The sequence below is a fragment of the Emys orbicularis genome, chromosome 4, assembly GCF_028017835.1.
Source record: "Emys orbicularis isolate rEmyOrb1 chromosome 4, rEmyOrb1.hap1, whole genome shotgun sequence".
Taxonomy (NCBI): domain Eukaryota; kingdom Metazoa; phylum Chordata; order Testudines; family Emydidae; genus Emys; species Emys orbicularis.
Window position 1 is genome coordinate 8,774,725 of NC_088686.1, and position 23,720 is coordinate 8,798,444.

General features: G+C 49.1%; 1 protein-coding gene across 1 annotated transcript; it reads left to right on the top strand.

The window, feature by feature from the left end:
* Positions 1-12,412: 12,412 nt before the first annotated feature.
* On the top strand, positions 12,413-21,911 carry PTGDR (prostaglandin D2 receptor). Its single transcript, XM_065404195.1, has 2 exons — positions 12,413-13,243; positions 21,714-21,911. Exons 1-2 carry the CDS (start codon positions 12,413-12,415, stop codon positions 21,909-21,911), a joined length of 1,029 nt encoding a protein of 342 aa, XP_065260267.1.
* The last annotated feature ends 1,809 nt before the right edge of the window (positions 21,912-23,720 follow it).

A 23,720-nucleotide genomic window follows, 5' to 3' on the forward strand; every position in this document is an offset into this window, starting at 1 on the left:
CTCCTGCTGATAATTGCTCATCTTAATTAATTAGCCTCTTAGAGTTGGTAGGGGAACTCTCACCTTTTCATATTCTCTGTATGTATATATATCTCCTCACTATATGTTCCATTCTATGCATCCGATGAAGTGGGCTGTAGCCCACGAAAGCTTATGCTCAAATAAATTTGTTAGTCTCTAATGTGCCACAAGTATTCCTGATCTTTTTGCGCATACAGACTAACACGGCTGCTACTCTGAAATCTATCGATCTAGCTACCATGGCTCAGGGAGGCAGCATTCCTACCTAGCAGGAAAACCTCTTCCATCAGTGTAGGCTGCATCTACCCTACAGCATTATGCTGGCAGGGGGTTGCACTGATGCAGCAACACCAGTGGCGAGGCACCCAGGGTCTGGGACAAACAGGTTCTCAGTTTCCCCCTCTGTCTCCCCAGGGTTATTCAGATCTTCGTAACAGTTTGAGTTTGAGCCAATGAAAAAGAGAAACAACATAACGTTTTTGTCTCTCTCGTCCACGCTGCTTGAATAGCTGATCAGGCCCTGCAGAGGGAGTCCATTGTTCATGTAAATCCTCAGCAGGGGTAAATAAGCGGTGGATCTGCCCTATCTCCTGTAGCAGGGCGCTGGTGCAAAAGCACCTAATTAGCCCCTGCCTGGTCGGCTCCAATCAAGGGAAGCAGAGTGGGGCTGATGGAAAAGGCCTGATGCCAGCCGGAGGATTGGCAACACCTGCTGGCCTGACAAGCCAAGGGCTATAAAGGCTGAGAGAGAGGCAGGAGGCAGCAAGGGAGAAGTAAGTCAGTCAGTCAGTCAGGGAGGGAGGGAGCTGGAGGCCTTCTAGCTGAAAGCTGACTCTGCCTGTAAAGGGTGTATATAGATGGACACTGGTGGTTGGACAACCTTAAGTAAATAAAGATACGGGTGTTGCACAACCCTGAAGCCTCTCTGAGAGCAAGCGGGCCCCGGGAAGAGGGGTGGGTCGTGAACCCCGTTACACCGCCATTCTGCAAAACTGCAAAGAAGGGTCATAAATGCACTTTGTTTTCCAAACCACTTTCTTTTTCAACCTAAACCTAATACCCAATACCCAAACAACTGGCTAAGTGATTTTCAGAGGGGCCCAATCTACATTCTTTATACAGCTGGAAGTTGCTGAGCTCTCAGTGTGCAAGGAATGCAGGATCAGGCCCCAAATATGCAAAATATTTATTATAGCCTGTCTTCACAAGCATAAAATATATTGTCTAGTCAGGACATTAATAAGCAGAGAAGAAGTGAAAAATGTGTTCTTAAGAAAAGCATTTTCTGTTCTTCATCTAAAAGATGCTGACATGTTGTCTCACAGTCCAGCTTGCTTGGCTGCGCTAAAGAATGTAGTATGTTTCCTTTATAAGAGTTTGATACTATGTTCTCATTTGGGAGATTTCATTTTCATTATTTTCACACTGTCCTCCAAGGACAGGGATTACACAACCTCCCTATGTAACCTGTTCCAGTGGTTAACTATCCATATAGTTAAAAGTTTTCCGAAAATCTAACCTGAATCTCCCTTGCTACAGACTAAGTCAATTACTTGTCCTACCTCCAGTGAACATGGAAAGCAACTGATCACCATCCTCTTTATAACAACCCTTTACATATTTGTAGAGTTCTCAGGTCCTCCCTTCCCCACCCATCTTCTTCTCTAGATTGCACAACATTTCTCTTGCTTTCCAAACGTTTGTTGTTGTTGTTGTTGTTGCTGCTGCTCTAATCTGGACTTTCTCCAATTTGTTCACATCTTTCTTACAGTGTAGTACTCCAAACTGAACACGGTACTGCAGCTGAGGCCTCCGCAGTGCTGATATAATGCCTTATATGTAATCTACTGGTATATTTTATAGACGACTTGAAAATAAGTCGTTATTTTCCTGCAACATTTGAAATGTAAGGCAAACCCATTATACTCATACACTGGGTCATTACACACATTGAATCTATTTCCCCATGTTAAGTATCCTCACACCTTGTCAACTGTCTGGAATGGGCCATCTTGATTATCACTACAAAAGTTTTTTTTTCTCCTGCTGATAATAGCTCATCTTAATTAATTAGCCTCTTAGAGTTGGTATGGCAACTCCCACCTTTTCATGTTCTCTGTATGTATATATATCTTCTTACTATATATTCCATTCTATGCATCCGATGAAGTGGGCTGTAGCCCACGAAAGCTTATGCTCAAATAAATTTGCTAGTCTCTAAGGTGCCACAAGTACTCCTGTTCTTTTTTCTAAAATTTACTAAAATTGACACCCGACTTTTTAGTCTAGTTTATATATTTCTAAGGCATCTGTCACCTTGGTACCTTTTTTTGGGGGGGGGGTGCATTTATTTAGATGTGCAAAAAAAAGTGACAGAGCAGAAATCATTTCTTCATACTTGTTCAATTCAAAAAATGTTAGTGAACAACCTGCAAACTATAACAACTGCACCTGGGTGTGTCTGGGACTGACACGTGAATAAACTAGAAAAGCAAAATCAGTGCTAAGAAACGGTTGATGGGACTTCTCTTACACAAAGGTTTGTGACTTTTGGAGGCGTGAGGATTGGTGATGGCGGGGGGGGGGCTATGATTTTGTTTTGTTTTTTTAAGAACAGTACAATTGAATTTTGGGGATCCCAAAGAGTGGACATGAAAAAAATATACCAGAAACGTACTAACCAGATGCCAGAAGAAAAGATTGGGGGAGAGTAGTCAACTGCAAGAGGAGGTGGAGGGCAAAGGAGAAGTGATAAGGAGCTCTACCCCCACCCACTGGAATCTGGCTGCGGTCCCTGACTCCTATTTGAGAGCACTAACTCTCTTATCAGCCTCTGCCTTGTAGCTATGATAAATTTGGGATCTTTGTCCACCATTAGCTGAAAGAAGGAGCTTTCTCTCTCTTCCCCAGCCCAAACCTGATCCCTGTTGGCTGCTGGAGGAGGGGATGTCCTCTCTAGCCCTTCCATTGATCTATTTACTGCAAAGGTGGGGAGGGGGCTCTTCCAGCCTCCTGATGCTTTTGGGTCCTCCCGCATGGGTAGTTCCAGCGTGGAAATGTAAATGAAGCTTGTCCCTTGCTCTGCCACCTACAGCGTTCTCAACTGCTGCTGTGAAACTGTTGAGTCTGAACTTTTGATGAGCTTAAACTTAACCCAGACTTGATGTCTCTGTCTGAAACTTTTAATCAAAGCTCTGACCTGCGAACTACTCATGACACCCCCCTCCCCTTAAGTAGCCATCTCCCCTTTTGTCTTTTTAAGTTTACATTTTAACCTGTTTTATCCTGTAGAATCTTGATTGATTATGCATGACCATTATGATCTGTTAATCACTTTGTTTACTTCTGTGTATAAATATTGATGCTCACCCCTAATAAACTTGCCACACTTACTCCGAAGCCTTTTAAGCTAAGGATAGTGTGAGCCCGTTGATCAACGAATTGGTGTCTCGTCTCTGACAGATTGTGAGCCCCATACCAACTCCGCACGAACTCGGGTGCTGGAGAGGTGAGTAAGGACTTGCTTTTTACCTAACAATTTGGGGGCTCGTCCGGGATTTCCTTCTGGTGCGGTGCCTCTGTCCAGTGGTTGGACCACTCATATATGAATTGGCAGGCGCCACGGGAGATTTCTCCCAGCCAATTCAATATTGAGGGGTTGGACAGCAGGATAAACGCCAGTTGGAGGGCTCCTGTCAGACACCATGGGTCAAGGGACTAGCGTGCCTCTTGAGAGTCCACTGGGGATTGTAAATAAGTTATGGAACGAAGGGAAACTCCCAGTACAGACAGGAATGTCTAGGAGGAAGTTGTACACACTGTGTGTAAGGAATTGGACTGGGTATACCGCGGTATTGGCCGACCCGGAGATGAGGTGGCCTTCGTATGGCTCTTTCGAACAGGCTGCCTTAAGAGGAGTAAGGAGCCAGATCGAAAAAGACCATCCGGGACAGTTATGTTACTGGTTTTGTTGGGACACAGCAGCAGAGCTGTGGAAATCTTTAAAAATTATGGCAGTCAGGTATTCTCCCGAGAGTGAATCCCCTCCATGTTATTTCGATGAAGGGTGTAAACCACGGCGTGTTTTGACTCATCAGTTGGTCCCCACTGCGCCTGCCCCTATTCCTCCGCAGGGGGACTCTCTCCAGAGCGCAGAGGGGAATCTGCAGGGCTCCAGATCGGAATCTCTGCCGAGGGATAAGGGGGAAATGGAAGGGCACACCTCGGGAGGAGTAATTACTAGGCAAAAGATCAAGCAAATGCAGCAGGATGCATATCCCTCCCCTGGGGACGCCCAGAGGGTCCGGTCGCATCCGCAGATACTTACACCAGGGACGAATACGCCCCTGCACCACCAGCCCAGCCCGTTCCTCAGGCCTAGATCAACTACGGGCAACAGCAGCAGCTGCAGCAAACTCAGCCTCCTCAATGACGGTACCCCGGGGGCGAAGGCAAACAATGTGATGGTCTTATTTCCTTAATGTCTTTAGCCGGCTCCTTCCTCACTTTCTCCCCTCCCAGCAAAGAGCCTCGTCTAACCCTTTCAGTCCAAGGACTGCCTGTCTCTTTCCTCATTGATACTGGAGCTACTTTCTCTCTTTTAAATCATGCCCCCTCTCCCTGGCTATCCTCTGAGGTTAAAACTGCAACTGGGGTGGAGGGCAACCCACAGTCTCTGGGACTCACTTTGCCTCTAAATGTTATTTATGCTGATAAATGTTTTTCTCACCGTTTTCTTTTTCCCCCAGCTTGTCCGATCCCTTTGATGGGCCGGGATTTACTCTGTAAGCTTGAGGCTACTTTAACCTGCACTCCTGAAGGGGTAGGATTATTGATGACAGTGTTAGGAGATTCGGCCCCAACTCAGGGTAATTGGGAAACCCCCCCCCCCTCTCTCCCCTGACCTCACTGACTTGCCTTTAACCCTCTGGGGAATTTCTGACACTGATGTTGGCCTGCTCCTTTTGGCAGAGCCAGTAAGGATTCAAGTGAAGCCCTCCTTAACCCCCCCCCCCCCCGTCAGTCCCTCAATACCCCCTGTCGCTGGAAGCCCGGGAGGGCATCCGCCCCATTATCGAGGGATTCATTGCACAAAAGCTAGTCCGCCCTCAGCGCACTCCCTGTAACACCCCTATACTGCCTGTCAAAAAGCCTCCTAAAAAGGACGGAGACCCTATTCGTTGGCGCTTTGTACAGGATCTACGGGTTGTTAATCAGTATGTGGTCCCTCTTCATGCAGTAGTTCCTGATCCAGCTACTATCATCAGCCAAATCCCCTGGGATGCTGAGTGGTTCACTGTTATTGACTTAAAATCAGCCTTTTTCAGCATTCCTGTGCACCCAGACTCTCAGTATCTCTTTGGTTTCACCTGGGAGGGACAAAGTTATGTCTGGCAATGACTTCCTCAAGGATACAGAGACAGCCCCATGATTTTCAGCCAATGCCTCCACCACGACTTGGAAGGCTTCACCAGTCCGCAGGGATCCACGTTAGTCCTATACGTAGATGACATCCTATTAGGTAACCGCGAAGAAGCTGCCCTCCGCATCGATGGTAAGGCACTTTTATTATACCTACACACCAGAGGCCACAAGGTAGACCCTAACAAGATTCAGTGGGTCTCACAGAAGGTCCGATATCTGGGCTTCCTGTTAACCCCAGAGGGGAGACAAATGGATCCAGTCCGCATAAAGACTATCCAAAACTGCCCTCTGCCAAACACCAAGAAACAACTTCGAGGTTTCTTAGGATTAATTGGCTTCTGTCGCCCCTGGTTGCCGTCCTGCGGGGAGTTAAGCAAACCGCTCCACCGACTCACTGCTAACCTTGCTCCTGACCCTTTGCAGTGGTCCCCAGACACGATCCAAGCCTTTCAGTTACTCAAGGACAGTGTGGCCTCCTCCATGTCTCTCCGCCCCCCCAATTACAGCAAACCCTTTCACCTTTTTGTCCACGAGAGGGGCGGAATTGCTAGTGGCGTCCTTACCCAGCTGAGCGGGCCCCACCATTTCCCGCTTGCTTTTTACTCTCAGCAGATCGACCCTGTCGCTCAGGGAACCCCATCCTGCACCCGGACTCTGGCAGCAGCTGCCCTGCTGATCACAAAGGCAAAGAGCCTGACCCTGGGTCATTTTACCACGGTTTGGACCTCTCATGCCTTGTCAGCCCTTCTGCGTAGGGGCACAACCCAAGTCTTTTCGGCCCATCGTCAGCAACAGCTTGGCCGAACTCTTAGAAGACACTAACCTAATTTTTGAAAGATGTGGGGCCCTTAATCCAGCTACCTTGCTTCCTGACCTGCCAGTCCTCCAGGATCAGCACGACTGTGTGGAAGTAGTTCATAGCATCTTACAGATAAGGAACAACCTGTTTGACGTGCCACTGGACAACCCTGATTGCATCCTCTTCTCGGACGGAAGCTCCTTCTATGTTGATGGCAAGCGTTTCACCGGTTATGCAGTCACCTCTGAATGGGACATTCAAGAGGCCGCCTCACTGCCAGGCAACTGGGGAGCCCAAGCCGCCGAACTCTATGCCCTGGCCCGAGCTTGCCAGTTGGCCGCTGGTAAGACCGTTACCATTTTTACTGATAGCAAGTATGCTTTTGGAGTTGTGCATTGTCACATCCACCTCTGGAAGTTTCGAGGTTTCCAGACAGCTGCCGGTATACCCATTCAGCACCTCCCCCTCATCCACAAGCTTTTGGACGCCCTCCAAGAACCCTCGGTCCTGGCTGTAGTTCACTGCCGGGCCCATACTAAAGATGATAGCCCCGTCACCCGTGGGAATGCCCTGGCTGACGCCTCCGCCAAGACGGCTGCCGTCTTACCCTTAGCCATGCCCACGTTGGCTATTGTAACCTCCTCCTTTACTCCACCGCACCCCGTACCAGTACCCGCTGCTGAACTACAGTCGTGGGAGAGCCTCGGAGCCACTCTGGTCAAAGGGACCTGGCTTATGCCGGATGGCCGAGCCTGCCTCCCTCGCTCCACATACCCCGTGGCAGTTCGCTGGCACCATGATAAGGGGGGTCACTATGGCACGCACGCCCTTGTGGACACCATCGCTCGCTTTTGGTATGCTCCAGGCATTCAACCCTACTGCCTGTCAATAGTGAAAGCATGCAGCACATGTCAGCGTAATGGACCTGCTCCGCCTCTTAACAAAATTAAGGGTGGAAGACCTCCGCCTGCTGCTCCATTTCAACATCTTCAAATTGACTTTGCAGATATGCCAAAGGCTTTTGGGAAAAAGCACCTCCTTGTTTTGGTTTGCCCTCTGACTTCATGGGTCGAAGCTTTTCCTACTGCTAATTGTACTGCTGCCACAGTGGCGAAGATTCTCCTTAGAGACATTGTACCCCGTTTTGGCATCCCTCTCGTGCTTGACTCAGATCGCGGACCCCACTTTACTGGTCATGTCCTTGGCCGTTTAGAACAAGGACTGGGCATTTCACACTCCTTTCATACACCCTACCACCCCCAGTCTAGCGGGAAAGTTGAGCGTATGAATAGGGAGCTTAAGCTTACATTGGCTAAATACTGTCAGGAAACAGGGTTAAAGTGGCCTCAGGTACTTCCCTTGGTCCTGTTTCACCTTCGTACTCGCCCAACCCGTGTATTGGGATTATCCCCCTTTGAACTGCTCTATGGACACCCCCCTTTTCAAAGGTGGGGCGCTACCACGTGCTGATGTTTCACTATTGGGAGGGGATCATATGACCGGGTGCCAGTTTCTCTCCCTACAGGCTCGCCTCCGTACCTTTTGGAAAGCCTCGCAGTTTTCCCAGACCGTGCCGCTGGAAGAACAGATCCACCCGTTCCAACCAGGGGACTTCGTCTGGGCCAAAAAGTTCGTTCGTGGCGACACCCTCCAGCCGAGGTTTACTGGACCCCACCAGGTTCTTTTAACAACCCAGAGTGCAGTGTTCCTGGAAGGACGCAAATCCTGGATCCACCACTCCCACGTCAAGCCAGCCGTAGTGGACCACTCTTTCAGACATCAGACTTAAATTGACTCGGAAAAAATGAGAGGACCTTTTATTCTGACAACTGTATGTTTTTTATTATGCCTTTTTAGTTTATTTTCTGCTTATGAAGATAATGCTTTTATTAGATATTCCCATGAGGTTAAAACTCGTATTTTAGGAAATAGAAGTAATTGCTGGGTATGTACTCAATTTCCAGAAAATGCAGAACAGGGACTCCCCTTCACACCCATTCCTCTGACCACTGCTAATATGACTTGGATGCCACTGGCTAGAGTAAAAGATCCAGTCCAACACAATCTTACATGGGACAAAACAGGAGTGCCAATTAACAGATATCTCAGGGTAACCAATCAGACAGGATCACTGTGTTTTGTTAAAGAAAAGGGGTCAACTTTTGTGGGAACAAGTAAATGCAACATGTATTTTAATGGCACCGCCTTTAGTAAAAATCTTGGCTTCAAGCCTTGCGCATCCCACTTATCCCATATGTGGATCCCTCACCCCGATCCAACTTTTTCATGGGTGGGCAAGCCTTCAGAGTCAGCTTTTAAGAAGCCCTGCTCAGATCACGAGGGTGTCCAACTAATTGTTAAGGGATATACGATTGCCTTCTACAACTGCTCAAGCAGTACTACACTGCACTTTGAAAACACCACTACCAAATTGTGCCTCTGCAGTTCGCACAACGACCCCTCTGCGTTACCAGGGGAACAGTGGTCCAACGGGTGGTGGGTTACCTCCTACTTTGAGAAATGGAATACCCGAAACGCACTGTATGGAACATACTGGGTGTGCAGGCCCAAAGCTTATTACTTTCTCTCCCCTGATTGGGCAGGGTCATGTTATTTAGCGTGGCTAACACCGCCTTCTCGCATCTCCCTCACTCCCCCTCATTTTCCCCACGTTCGTAACATCCGTGAAACCTTCAGAGATATTAATATCCGTGATGGTTTGTCGTGGCAGCGGTGGGCTGGTCTCATTAGCTTGAGGGGTGGTGTCATCCGTCTACAGGGACTACTAGAATCTTTAACCAATGAAACTGCGACCCTATTTGAGAATCAGGCCGGGGAAATGTCCCAGCTGCGCCAGTTAGCTTTGCAAAACCGAATGGCTTTAGACATAATGTTAGCAGCCCAGGGAGGAACTTGCGCCCTCATAAATGAAGAATGCTGTGTTTTTGTAAATGACACCTACCCTGACACTTTTCAACGTACCAAACATCTAAGGGAAATGGCTAAGAACTACTCCTCTGGCCAGCCACCTTATGATTGGTGGGGAGCCTTATGGAATTGGCTGCCTGGATTTGGGTGGGTTAAAAAACTCTTGGTGGGTATTGTTGGGGCCATAGTAATCCTTATAATACTGTGTTGCTGTATTCAGTGTGTCCCCTCCCTCATAGACTCATGTGGGTCAGTTTATTCTTTTCCTACTTCAGCCAAAGGCCTTACTCTCTTCGAGTTGGCCCAGGCTGAAATTGCCAAGCGGCCCTTGGCTCCTTAAAATGGGGTGTAGCTTTTGGTAAATAGTTATCCCAAAGCTACAAATGGAGGAATGTTGAGTCTGAACTTTTGATGAGCTTAAACTTAACCCAGACTTGATGTCTCTGTCTGAAACTTTTAATCAAAGCTCTGACCTGCGAACTACTCATGACACCCCCCCCTTAAGTAGCCATCTCCCCTTTTGTCTTTTTAAGTTTACATTTTAACCTGTTTTATCCTGTAGAATCTTGATTGATTATGCATGACCATTATGATCTGTTAATCACTTTGTTTACTTCTGTGTATAAATATTGATGCTCACCCCTAATAAACTTGCCACACTTACTCCGAAGCCTTTTAAGCTAAGGATAGTGTGAGCCCGTTGATCAACGAATTGGTGTCTGGTCTCTGACAGATTGTGAGCCCCATACCAACTCCGCACGAACTCGGGTGCTGGAGAGGTGAGTAAGGACTTGCTTTTTACCTAACAAAACTGAGCAGCTGAATTAAAAAAGTATGGACTGGATGAATGGACTATAAGGTGGATAGAAAGCTGACTAGATCGTTGGGCTCAATGGGTAGTGATCAATGGCTCCATGTCTAGTTGGCAGCCAGTTTCAAGCGGAGTGCCCCAGAGGTCAGTCCTGGGGCCGGTTTTGTTCAATATCTTCATTAATGATCTGGAGGATGGGATGGATTGCACCCTCAGCAAATTTGCAGATGCCACTAAGCTGGGGGGAGAGGTAGATAGGCTGGAGGGTAGGGATAGGGTCCAGAGTGACCTAGACAAATTGGAGGATTGGGCCAAAATAAATCTAATGAGGTTCAACAAGGACAAGTGCGGAGTCCTGCACTTAGGACGGAAGAATCCCATGCACTGCTACAGGCTGGGGACCGACTGGCTAAGCAGCAGTTCTGCAGAAAAGGACCTAGGAGTTACAGTGGACGAGAAGCTGGATATGAGTCAGCAGTGTGCCCTTGTTGCCAAGAAGGCTAATGGCATATTGGACTGTATTAGTAGGAGCATTGCCAGCAGATCGAGGGAAGTGATTATTCCCCTCTATTCGGCACTGGTGAGGCCACATCTGGAATATTGCGTCCAGTTTTGGTCCCCCCACTACAGAAAGGATGTGGACAAATTGGAGAGAGTCCAGCAGAGGACAACAAAAATGATTAGGGGGCTGGGGCACATGATTTACGAGGAGAGGCCGAGGGAACTGGGATTATTTAATCTGCAGAAGAGAAGAGTGAGAGGGGATTTGATAGCAGCCTTCAACTACCTGAAGGGGGGTTCCAAAGAGAATGGAGCTCGGCTGTTCTCAGTGGTGGCAGATGACAGAACAAGAAGCAATGGTCTCAAGTTGCAGTGTGGGAGGTCTAGATTGTATATTAGAAAAAACTATTTTTTTTTCTGGGTAAGGAATGGTGTCCCTAGCCTCTGTTTGTCAGAGGGTGGTGATGGATGGCAGGAGAGAGAGCACTTGATCATTCCTGTTAGGTTCAGTCCCTCTGGGGCACCTGGCATTGGCCACTGTCAGTAGATAGGATACTGGGCTGGATGGACCTTTGGTCTGACCCAGTACAACCATTCTTATGTTCTTATTATTAGGAGGGTGGTGAAGCACTGGAATGGGTTACCTAGGAAGGTGGTGGAATCTCCATCCTTAAAGGTTTTTAAGACCCAGCTTGACAAAGCCCTGGCTGGGATGATTTAGTTGGGGTTGGTCCTGCCTTGAGCAGGGGGTTGGACTAGATGACCTCCTGAGGTCCCTTCCAACCTTAATCTTCTATGAATTTCACATAGCTACTCCTTGGCAAAGCTATGCACAGCAGGTAGGCACAGGATCTGTCTTTCTGCATACTCTGGGAGACATCAGTGCATCAATTCATATTCCGGAGTTTCTCTCTCCGACCACAAGGGCCAAAACTTCCTTTGCATTCCAAACCTGGGAAAGGTGGAGTTCTACAGAACCCCACAGGTTGGCCCCCTGGGCCTTCCACCGCCCCCTCTTAACGTGCTGGTAGGGAACTTTCCTCCCCCGGGGTGAGTGGCTTTCTCCAGCCCGTCGGAACGATGCTGTGCGCGCTTCAAAACGAGAGCGAAACATTTACACACCGCACAGGCTAGAGCAGAGACCTGGGGGAAGAGGAAGCTGAAGTCACAGGCAAGCGAAAATGCCTAGTGTCAAGAGATCGAAACCTTCCGCGGAGGTGGCAGGCGGCCGAGCAAGCCGTGCATGCAGGCTGATTGGATGGACGATTCTCTGCCTGGCGGTCCAGCCCCGTTACTCCGAGCCGCTCGGGAGACATCCCAGACAACTGGAGAAACAGGGGTAACGGGAGCAGCGAAGGCTGGGAGGCTGCACCGGGCCATGGGAGGGAGGGCTGGTTAAGCCTCCCATGGACCTCCCGGAGTTTTCCCTGGGATTTCCCGCGGGACCTCGCCCTGAGTCCGAAGGCGGCAGTCGCTGGAGCTGGCCACGCGTGGTTCCCGTCGCTCCACTGAGCCGAGGAGACAAAGGAACCGGGGCAGAGCGGCGGCCAGAGACGGAGCCCCGTTGTTCGCCCGCAGCCGGGCGCAGCAGCGGGTCTGAGCCCCAGCGCCTGGGACGCCGCTGCTCTGCCGGGGGCCCGCTAAGGCGCCTGGCCGCCGCCCGGGGGCCCCTCCTAGGCTGCACCTGGCCGCCCCATCGCTGCGTTTCCCGGACACCGTCCCGCACCGGCAGCGTGCCTGGCCCCCAGCCGGCGGGAAGGCCCCGCTCCCCAGCCACCCGGCACCTCCGTCCCCCCCCGCGGGGCTGGGCTTTCCCCTCCCTGTCCCGCGCGGGCTGAGCTCCCGGACCCTCCCCCCGGGGGCCAGCGCCCCGGCCGGCTGGGCTCTGCCCCGTCCCGCCGCGGAGCCGGGCTCTTCTCTCGCTCCCGATGGACGCCGACGAGGACTACCGCTGCCGGAACAGCCGCGCCATCGAGGGCGGCGAGTCGGCGCTGCCCAGCTCGCTGCTCTTCGGCGCCGGGCTGCTGGGGAACCTGCTCGCCCTCTTCCTGCTGGGCCAGCAGCGGCTGCGGCGCGGGCGGCCCCCGCGGGTCTCCGCCTTCTACCTGCTGGTGAGCGGGCTGGCGGTGACCGACCTGCTGGGCAAGTGCCTGCTCAGCCCCATGGTGCTGGTGGCCTACGCGCGCAACCGGAGCCTGAGCGAGCTGTGGCCGGGCGGCGGGGAGCCGGGCCGCCTGTGCCAGCTCTTCGCCTTCCTCATGGCCTTCTTCGGGCTGGCGCCCACGCTGCTGCTGCTGGCCATGGCCCTGGAGTGCTGGCTCTCGCTGGGCCACCCCTACTTCTACCAGCGCCACCTGCGGCGCCGCCGCCGGGCCGCCGCCCTGCTGGCCCCGGCCGCCGCCGCCGCCCTGGGCGCCCTCTTCTGCGCCCTGCCGCTGCTGGGCTTCGGCGCCACCGTGCAGTACTGCCCGGGCACCTGGTGCTTCATCCGCATGGCCGGCGGCAGCGCCCCCGCGCGGGGCTACTCCGTGCTCTACGCCAGCCTGCTGGGCGCGCTGGGGCTGGCCATCGGCCTCTGCAACCTGGCCAGCATGCGCAGCCTCTACCGCATGGCCCGCCGGTCCCACCGCCGCAGCGTCCCCACCGCCGGTGTAGCGACCGGCCGGGCCCCCGCCGCCCCGCGCATGGAGGAGCTGGATCATCTCGTCCTGCTGGCCCTCATGACCGTCCTCTTCACCGTCTGCTCCGTGCCCCTCATCGTGAGTACCGGCCCAGGGAGCTGGGGAGAGAGAGCTGGGCGGCATGGGGTGGGGGGCAATTATTGGTTAAGGCCCCGATCCTGTAGGGGGCCCGTGCGCCCCACCGTAACTGTGGCCATCCTGATCCCAAGGGCTGTCTTCCCACGGACTTCAATCAGCGGGCTTTGGGTCCCGGCGGAGTAACATCCCCCTGGCCCCAGTATAGCTTTACACCCTCCTTGCTAGGAGCTGGCTTCTTCCTGGTCCAGCCTCACCCCTGGTCCTAGTCTAGAAGCACTGGGCAGCGAGGCTGGTGCTTCCAGGGGCACCGGGCAAACGGGAGGGCTGGGGCACTGTGTACCATTCAGGGGGTCCAATGCACTCCTGCCTCTCCACCCGCGGGGGTGTATTCTGCACCCAGGGTTTGCCACTGGGGAACACATGGGTTTAAAATCACATCTACCCTGGCAAATCAGTTGTGAAGGGGCCTATTTCGAGGGGGCCTTTGGAGCAGGGGCTTTCAGGTGCAGCCAGGCAAACAGGGTTTTGGGACACACCAATCCTGCCAACACTGGGCTGTGAAGTCAAAGGAACTACGCCAGTGGGTAAGCGGTTGCCCACCACACCCACACAAAGAGGATCAAAGCTAGGGAGTGAAATCCTCTCCCCGCTGATGTTAATGGCTGGGATTTCCCATCCTGATTCCTCTGCCCCCTTTATATTCCTCAGGAGGGCAAAAGGGGGCTGGAAATTTAGCACCACTGCCCGGGTGTTAGCGGTGGTCAGGATGAGTGGGGCGAACCCCCTGTACGTATGCTTGTTGCAGTGAACAAATGCAATGGAGCGAGTGCAGATAAAGGCCCAGTAGCTCTAACTAAAAGGATGCGGGTAACTTGTTGTCACTACCAGCCTTCTGGAACTGATCACTTTTGGGGCATTGTTCTTGGGCGAGGCGGATGCACAGAGGCACATGGGCTGATAAACCAGCGGAAGGCGCTGGGTGCCGTTGAAAGCTGACCAGGGCAGCAGCGACGGAGGAGGGTTAATTGTTTAGCTCCCTGCAACCTGAAATGGGTGGGTGGACCGAGTCTCTGTCCTTTGGCACCCCCGCTGACAGTCTCAGCAGAGATACCAAGGACTGAGTGGACAGGGACATTGACCTACCCGCTCAGCTCTGCAGTCCATGCTGAGTCTTTTCTGGGGGAGCAATCTAGCACCTTTCCACCAGCACTAAAAACTTTTTAAGAGCAGACAAAGAAGGGGGAAAAAGAGTGACATGGGCACCACGAGGTGCCCGGATAGATTCTCCTCTTAAACTGTGGGTATGCTCTCACAGTGACCTTAAAAATGACACCTCCTTGCTCCATTTGCTCTCTAAGCTCCGTGTCTCGCCTGTTTGAATCGACTAAGAAACCCCCCCGGTTACTCATAAAACAAGGGGCAAGTAAGGAGGTGAACCCCTTGCAGATTACACTGTGTCATGGTTATTACGACGCAGACTGTAAGACAGTGGCTTGCTTTCACTACAGAGACAGTTATTAGAAACAACCGCATGTTACAGCAACTCTTGCAAGCTGCACTTTGTCTCAGGCGCTGTCAACAAAGCTGACAGCAAAAGCTTTCATTCCAGAGTCACAGTGTTGCGTTTAGCGTATGAAGTATAAACAAGGCAACCTGACTTATGATTAGGGAGATTTTGTGCTAAGCCCCAGAAAGATCCTATTTTGATGAGTACACTAAGAAGTTTAGTACAAAGTTACTGTCCATCAACCAACAAGGAACACCAATGTTTGTGTATTTCAGAGTCACTTTTCTACCCGTACCCAGAGTTTAAAGGAGACTCGAGTCTGTCTGTTCAGGCACGTGCCCAATGTATTAACATTGTGAAAAATCTGAAACCTTCAATCAAGCATCATTCACCTTCCACAAATCACTCAAATCTTACCACGTTCTCCTCACATGCACCTGATTTCTTACGCGAGGGAGGTTTTCATGTCCTTTTTTCTCTAAAACATTATCCATTTTATTGATCCGTGTCTCCAGCACTGGATAACACTCTGAACTTCATATTAACATGTAGCATTTCACAGAAGAAAGTTGGCTGTGCTAACTTAAGAACTACTCCTGCAAACAGTTATGAAATGGGCCACTATCCTTACCGCTTCAAAAGTTATTTTTCCTCCCTTGGTATCCTGCTGTTAATTGATTTGTCTCATTAGACTGACCTCACACTTGGTAAGGCAACTCACATCTTTTCATGTATTTATACTTGCTCCTGTATTTTCCACTCCATACATCTGATGAAGTGGGTTCTAGCCCACGAAAGCTTATGCCCAAATACACTTGTTAGTCTCTAAGGTGCCACAAGGACTCCTCATTAGTTATGCATTAGGTTACTCGTGTGAGTGCTCCCATATACTGCAATGGGGTTTAGGGTCACTCATGATTTGGCTGTCCCTAAACCTCTGACTGCCAGAAGCTGGGATTAGACGACAGGGGATGGATCACTCGAGAAGTTGCCCTGTTCTGTTCATTCCTTCTGAAGCATCTGGCACAGGCCACTGTTGGAAGACTGGCAGGAGCGGCGCTAGGGTTTTTGGCGCCCTAGACGGGGGTCCTTCCGTGCTCCCAGTCGTCGTCGGCAATTCTGCGGCGGGGGGGTCCTTCTGTGCTCCCGGTCTTCGGGGCACTTCGGCGGCGGGTCCTGGAGCGAGTGAAGGACCCGCCACAGAATTGCCGCCGAAGACCCGGAGCGCGGAAGGACCCCCCGCCGCTGAATTGCCACCAAGGGCGGCAAAATGCTGCCCCCCCAAATCCTGGCGCCCTAGGAAGCGCCGGCCCTGAAGACTGGATACTGTGCTAGATGGACCATTGGTCTGACCCAGTACGGCTTTTCTTCTGGCATTATTCATATGAGTAGGGTTACTACTCAGGACCATATGGATTTAAATGATCAAGCCCTTATTTTCTATCCACAGCTTCACTTGTGTAAATGTGAAAGTACTCTGAAAACTGGTTTAATTCAGTAACCTATCTCATCCAGATCCATCACGTATCTTAACACTGTTGTATATATGAAAGTATGGTTTGGAGGGAAAAAAGCCATTAAATCAAAATGCAATTACTTTAGTGGTGCCCATTAGTGCAGTTAAGGACATCTTAATATTCAAAATTTCTTTGTCAGTGATTTACAGCTACAAAATCAAAACTAATCAAATGTGAGATCTTAACCACAAGAAGAGACTTAGGGGCTGAATTTGGAGGAAAAGATGCCAAAGAAACAAATCACATACACAATTTTAGAAGTTTTTATGTGGGTGGAAATACAATCTGGTAGATTTTATACCTTTAGTGTGCTTCACCCACCTCCCACGCCAGTCACCCCTCTTTAGCTCAGAGAGGTTTCTTTTTTTTTTAAAGCATAATTTTGCAGGTAATCATTAGCCCTTTTGTTTCACGCTACAGGTTTTGAAGGAAACCATTATTTTAAAAACAAAAGGAGCATTGTGCTTGAGAGAATGGGTTGGTACCTATCATGCATAACAATTTTTTTGACCAGCCAAAAAGTTGTTATATTTTTGGGGAGAGGGGATGTGATGCCACTTTGCATGAGCTGTGATCCAGTTTAGTCAGTCAATCAGATTTCGCTACATACGTCAGACTAAAGTTTAGGATGTGCAGAGACGCATCTTTTAGCACCCAAACTACATTCTGGAACCTGGCTATATCACATATGCCATGTACTCCTGTGCAAGTTCAGACAGAGTATCGGAACTGATTTCATCTTATAATCCACAAACAGCTGGGGCAACGTAAATAGGCATCCAAAAACATATACCCCATTGACAAAGCTGTTAATCAGCCAAGGATACCAGCTTTTATATTTCACATTCAGAAGTGAATACGCTGCACCTCCACTACACAGTGGATACAGAAAATAGGACACATATTTCATAGCCTGGGTATCGTATTCCTCAGTTCTCTTTTCAGATTCATTGTATGCCCCAAATGTTTTTACCTATAAAATTGAAATGGACTCAACACAAAACAAAGAATGTTAAAGGTTTGCTAAGACCACAAAAGGGAGAAAACGCCCAGTTGAGGATCTTCCAAAGCCTATGCAGAATGCCCTATCTCCTTATCAACGGGTCTGGGTGTTGTTAGACCCTAATTGTAAACATCATTGCTTTTGTGGTCTTGTGTTAGCCTGTTAATGGGAAACCCTTTCAGTGGGGTTTTTAATAGATACATTTATAGTGGTTCTCCAAGACAATAAACAGTGGTTAAGTGCTGTATTTGTATATGGACTTTCCTATCCTATCCTTTTTTAGAAAAGGAGACAAATATACAATGTGATGTTGCACGGATACCCACTGGTAATGTTCCAGCTGAATAATACAGGTGGGATAAGGATCTTGTAAGAGAGTTCAGGAGTTTTGTTTTTAAAATACCCGTGCATTGCAAAGGGGAAAAAACATTCTTCTCCAAAGTATTGTTATGACCCCAGGATCCAAGTTGTCAGAGAAGTTTTAGCAGTCTCTGGGCAAAGAAGAGAAAGCCCCTGAGCTGCACAAAAGTACCATAACCTCTCCTTCAATATGAACAGTGACTAAAGAAATAGAGCATGAACCTGAATCTAGTGAAAGTAAAAAGTGGGCATTGTCTGTTTCACGTAAATAGTGATTATTAAATTTACAAGGGAAAGTCAACACCGCACACCAAAACTAAGCCAAAGAAGCACTTTGGGGAGCGCAGACGCTCTCATGTGTTTACATGTGTTTTAATTTTTTTCACCCACTTTCCATTATTATTATTTATTTGTTTTGTGGTCGTTCCTAGGAGCTCTAGTCATGGGCCAGGGCCCACAAATGTGCTAGGTGCTGCACAAACACAGAAAAAGATAAATCTCTGCCCAAAGAATTTACAGTCTAAGTACTTAGAATCATAGAACCACAGGGTTAGAAGGGCTTTTTTAGAATCTAATCCCCTTCTGTGTATCCCTTCTACACTACACTTCTGCATCTCAGCAGGAAATCACATGCCTCTGCAAAGTAAAACAAAATGACACCAGACTTTAAAGATATTTAGGCACCCATCTGTACCATTAGGCACCTAATTCTCAGTGAGAGCTAGGCACCTTTGAAAAAAATCTCACTAGGTGCCTCTCTGCATCCAAATGCCTTTAAAAATCTGTCCCTAGATTATGATGCTAGCCTCCAGTCCAGTTCTACCAGATTCTGATCACATTTATGCCACAAAAAACTCTGCGTAATTCCAACAAAGTCAATAGAGTTATCCAGGATTTACTCTGAGGTGCCTGAGGGTTTGTCTACACATGGAGCAATTTAGGAATAGCTGTTCCAGCATAATTCCATGCGTAGACAAGCCCTAAGGCCATAATAGAACTCAAAGGTGATACATTACTGTGTCCACAAGGGGGCACTCTTACTGCACAGTAATTATCGTAATACTAAAACATTGTGCGAAAACTGGTAATTTATGGAGATGATGACTTCATAGTAAAAATGGGGTGTATTTTTTTTAAAGCAACATTTAAGTTTCAAATCATTCAACGTTGCAACTCTTTAGTTACTATAAACACAACAGAGACAAGGTGGGTGAGGTGATATCTTTTGTTGGGCCAACTTCTGTCGGTGAGAGAGACAAACTTTCCAGCTACACAGACCCGAAAAAGAGCTGTGTGTCAGCTCAAAAGTGTTTCTCTCTCACCAGCAGAAGTTGGTCCAGTCAAAGATGTCCCCTCATTCCCCTTGTCTCTCTAATATCCTGGGACCAACATGGCTACAACACCACTGCATATAAAACCCAGCACATTTACGGTTATGGAATAGGTACATTAAAGGAAAGTCTCAAAATAATAGGCTTCATTTTTCTTTCACACCGATTTTCCACCAGTGTTGTTCCATTGATTTCAGTGGAGTTACTCCTGATTTACACCCATGTCAGTGAGAGGAGAATCGGGTCCAATATGTTCATTTATGTAGGAATGAAAAACAGTCATTCCAATCCCTAGATTGGAGGCACTACAATATTTGGACTCTTTGCAGTCTCCATTCTGCCACTGTCTTGCACAGAGGTATTTTGCAATGATCAAAATTCAAAAAGCTATTTTAGCTGCCTGCCCAGAAAGCTGTTGCATGCCACAGAAGCAGACCAAAGATGACATAACATTTTATACATCCGGGAGAAGAAATGAATCCAGCCTTAACTCTGACCCAAGAAGCATCGTTATGAATTCTTTCAACACGTACATCACTGGGTTGTTTTTATAAACACAGTCTACGATAAATGTACCTTAAGGATGGATATGCGGAAAGAGTTCGTTGAACTCTTGCAGAAAGTGTTTCTACGAGCACTCTCACGTAGCCTAGAAAGGATTAATGCTAAGTCGGGCCCACATGCAAAGTTTAAGGCCCCCTTTCCGAGGTTTTGCTCTCTTCCCTCAAAAACGTTCTCAGATGGTTCACCCACAGACCAGTAGTTGTCTGCAGAGACCTGACTAGACACACGCTGCTAGCTCTTCCTCCTCATTTCCATTGCCTAAGTGTTTGCAGGATTGGGACCTCACCTTGCCATTTAATGCAACCAGCGACGGGATTTCCTGATCCATTAGCAATTCCGTTAGTCAGAGGATTCTCCAGATGACCTAATTCCTGAGCTCAGGTTTTGCCGCTGCATAGACTTCTCTTTGTGCTGCATCAGAAAGAAGGCTGTTTCCTTCCCCAGCTGCCATGCGTCCCTATGATCTGCCATGTTTGCTAACACTAAATAGTTCCTTATACGTTCTCTTTCCCAGTGGTTCTGTTTCACAGAGATGGGGCCTGATCCTCCTCGCCCACCAGGGGAAAAATAAATCACAGTTAACTCGATTGACGTTAAGAGAGTTACGTAAGTGTCAAGTGAAAGGAGAATCAGGGCGTATCATGCCTTTCATTCAAGCATTTAAGTCTTCACAAATATGGGTGCTGTTATCCCCTATGTTAGGGACAGATAAAGTCTAGTTCACATCCTCAGCCTCTGTGTCACAGGACCGGGATGTGGCAGTCACACTCAGCTGTTGGCAGCAAGCCCAGAGGGGCTGGGGCTATGATCTGCCAAGACTAGAGGCGCCAGGGCTCAGCCCTCACACGCCCTGGCACAAGTTAAGCACTGGTTGTACCTAGGAGTCAGCGCAGGAGTCCGGCCGAGCCCCAGGGGTGGTCAGTGCCAAAGGCAGGGATCAGAACCAGGTTACCTGGAATGAGCCAAGGCAGGGACAGCCAGGGGCAAATCAAATGCTTTGAGGAGCTGGGGAGTTGCTGCTGGGCATCAGAGCTGGTCAGCTGTCTCTTCCCACCATCATGCTGTAGCCAATCAGCTGCTTTGCACTGCACTGCCGGGGATCCCTGATCCAGGGAAATCCCAGGGTGGTATAAAGCGAGTGTAGCTGACTGCACGTCACCCACTCCCCTCACCCATGTGGGGCACGTGTCAGAGCACACAGCACGATCCTTGGGCAGAGTAGGAGCTCTCCTCAGGGGACTGCTCCAGCGGCTGTTACCTGGAGCTTTCCTTAACGTTGCCTTTAGTTATGCTGGGGACTGCTGTGTTTCCTGGCGGCGCCAGGATCAGAGGAATGCAAAGGTTGCTTAGAGCCACCTTGCCCTCCCCAGCTCACCCCAGCTGCGGATCTAGCCCGGGGAAACTGAGGCACAGATAGTTTGGAGAAACCAGTTTATTTCCATCTTAGGAAGCAGCCTTTACACGTCCTTTAATTTGGCACAAAAGTGCGTTCACGTAGGAAGGGCAAACCCGTCCTCTCAGATCTGTATGTCTGCTGATGACATCCAAGCCCCGTGACACCAGGGCCTGGACTAGAGATTGAATGGGGGCATTGATTAGTAGCCAGCGCACAGCCAGAAATATGGGCCCCCTTCTTATCTCCTGCCAGTGCAACGCCACTGATTTCCGTGGCACCAGTCATGTGCATCGGAGATCAAAATCAGGCCGTTTTCCTCATGAAACATTTAGTTTATCAAAACCCGTCTGTGTTAGCCTTCAAAGCTAGCCCCGTGTATCTTAACTATAATCCGCTGGGCACACTCCTGTGCTCACTTGCACACCAGCTACTGAGTTTGTAAGTTGTTAAACAATTAAAACGTATAAGACCAGATCCCCAATTGGCACCACTGGGCATAGCCCCATCACCAGATGAGGATCTGGCCCATGAAGTGTAATTACGTGCCCAGAAACTATTATTTTGTTGCCTGATCCCAGATTGGTTACTGACTGATTCATCTGCCTGCCCAGTTGGTTTTAGTTAAGCTTGATGTCGATCTAAGCGAAGCGCAATCTCAGAATGAAACGTGTGCCGATTCAGTGCTGGAAAGCAGTCGAGGACGATAATCGAATGTAGGGAGTTTACTCAAGAAGTGCTCTACTTTATTGCCAGCGCTCAGCTTTTATAATTAGATCTTTTTATTTCAAACAGGTCCGTGCTTATGTCGGAGCGTTTGCCGCTGACTTTGACGAAAAGGCAGACCTGACGGCCCTGAGGTTTCTATCTGTGAACTCCATCGTGGACCCCTGGGTGTTCATCATTTTCAGGACATCAGTTTTTCGCATGTTCCTTCATAGGTTTTGCAGAAGACTGAATTCTAAAAAAGCTGTGACGCCTCGGCTGCTATGAACTAGGCACTGAAGCTGCAGCAGTGAAGAGCTTTCTGCTTTCTTTGATCACTCGAATCGAAGGAATATTGTTCCAGGAATTGTTTACATAATCAAACCGATCGCACTAATTATGCCAATGTTGTGCTTGTGACACATGGCTCTTCTAGAAACACTGTAAGAAAATATAAGAATGTATTGCAGGGAAGGTTAAGTGCCTTAGCCGTTCTGCTGCGGACATGCTGCACAGAGAAGAAACATTCCTCCGTTACTGCATTTTTGCCTTTCCTGGCACAGACTGGAACTGAAAGTTTGTGGTCATGTGAGTAACGGTGAATCTTACGAAGTGACAGCACTCGGCTACCCAGAGAACTTTGTAAAAAGAATGTGTTTGTGGTATAAAGTGCTGCTCTCTGATCTTCGGGCCCGCCCGATTCACCACTCCTGTCAGAGTACGGCCCCGATCCTGCAAGGTGGGGCCCGTTGCCTTTGGGGTTTCCCATTGATTTCAACAGGCTGCAGGCAGACAGACGTGTCTACCCACAGGGATCCGCTTGGAGGATCAAGGCCAAAATCAGGAATCACCAAAGTCTGATAGGGAAAAATAAAACTCTTCATTTTAAGAAGAAATAAAAGCAGTGTGCAGTTTCTTGTAGCTGCCTCCCCACCCCCAATAAATTGATCTTGTCATCCAGTAGCCAGATAGTATCCAACGCACAGTACATACAGCGTCAGACCCAGCAGTAATGATTCTATGGGCTTGTCTGCACTGTCGAGTCAGCTCCAGGTATAACTCGAGTGCACACAAAAACCTCTAGCCTGAGTGCTTGAACACAGGCGGGGGGGGGGGGGGGGGTGTGGCTGACCCTCCAGTGCTGCTCCCATTCAAGTTAGTAATGCCGTGGGGATTAAGCTATTAGGGGCTGCTAATACAAAGGCTCTGTGCTGCTGGAGTGTTGTTTTGCAGTGTGACGCTCTCGCTGGGGCTAGTAGATAACACTCTGCAGTGAAGATGAGCCCTTTCCCTTTCTCCTGCCTTAGATTTGCACAGAGAACTCGTTCTGGTGGTAGAGACAAGGGGAGTCCTATGTGCAGAACTCCTGCAGTACCCAGCCCCAAGGGAGCCTGCAAAGATCTACCCCATGAGTGTATCATAGAATATCAGGGTTGGAAGGGACCTCAGGAGGTCATCTAGTCCAACCCCCTGCTCAAAGCAGGACCAATCCCCAGACAGATTTTTGCCCTAGATCCCTAAATGGTCCCCTCAAGGATTGAACTCACAACCCTGGGTTTAGCAGGCCAGTGCTCAAACCACTGAGCTATCCCATCCCAACTTAACTTAACGTAACTTTACTCTTCTGAGTAGTCCGTGAATAAAGTTACGCAGGGGGGTAAATCTTTGCCAGGTTGGGTCTTAAGACAGTAGACAGGCTTGCAGTGGAGTAATGCATTTACATTTATATACTACAACAGTTCAAGTCCTTTAACTATTCATTGGGGACAAAGGCTGAAAAATATATCTTAGAAAGCAACATCATGTTGCATTGTACGGTTTGTTCAATAAATTATTCTTTAGCCAGCATTGAGATTTATACCTAGTTCGTGATTTCCATTGGTAAACAAACATCACTGATCTTTTGCTTTAACGATGGAAGTTTATGTGACCCGGCTGGGAATTATTGTTCTTACCTGATGCATTTTAGAGGGGCCCTCTCCAAGGTATTGTACAACCTTGACAAGTTAGGGTCATGTCAGTCCAATAGCTAGTTGGCTCACTGCAATTATTTTAATACTATCTGTTTGGCAAAATCACTTGATGATTCCCTGCTCT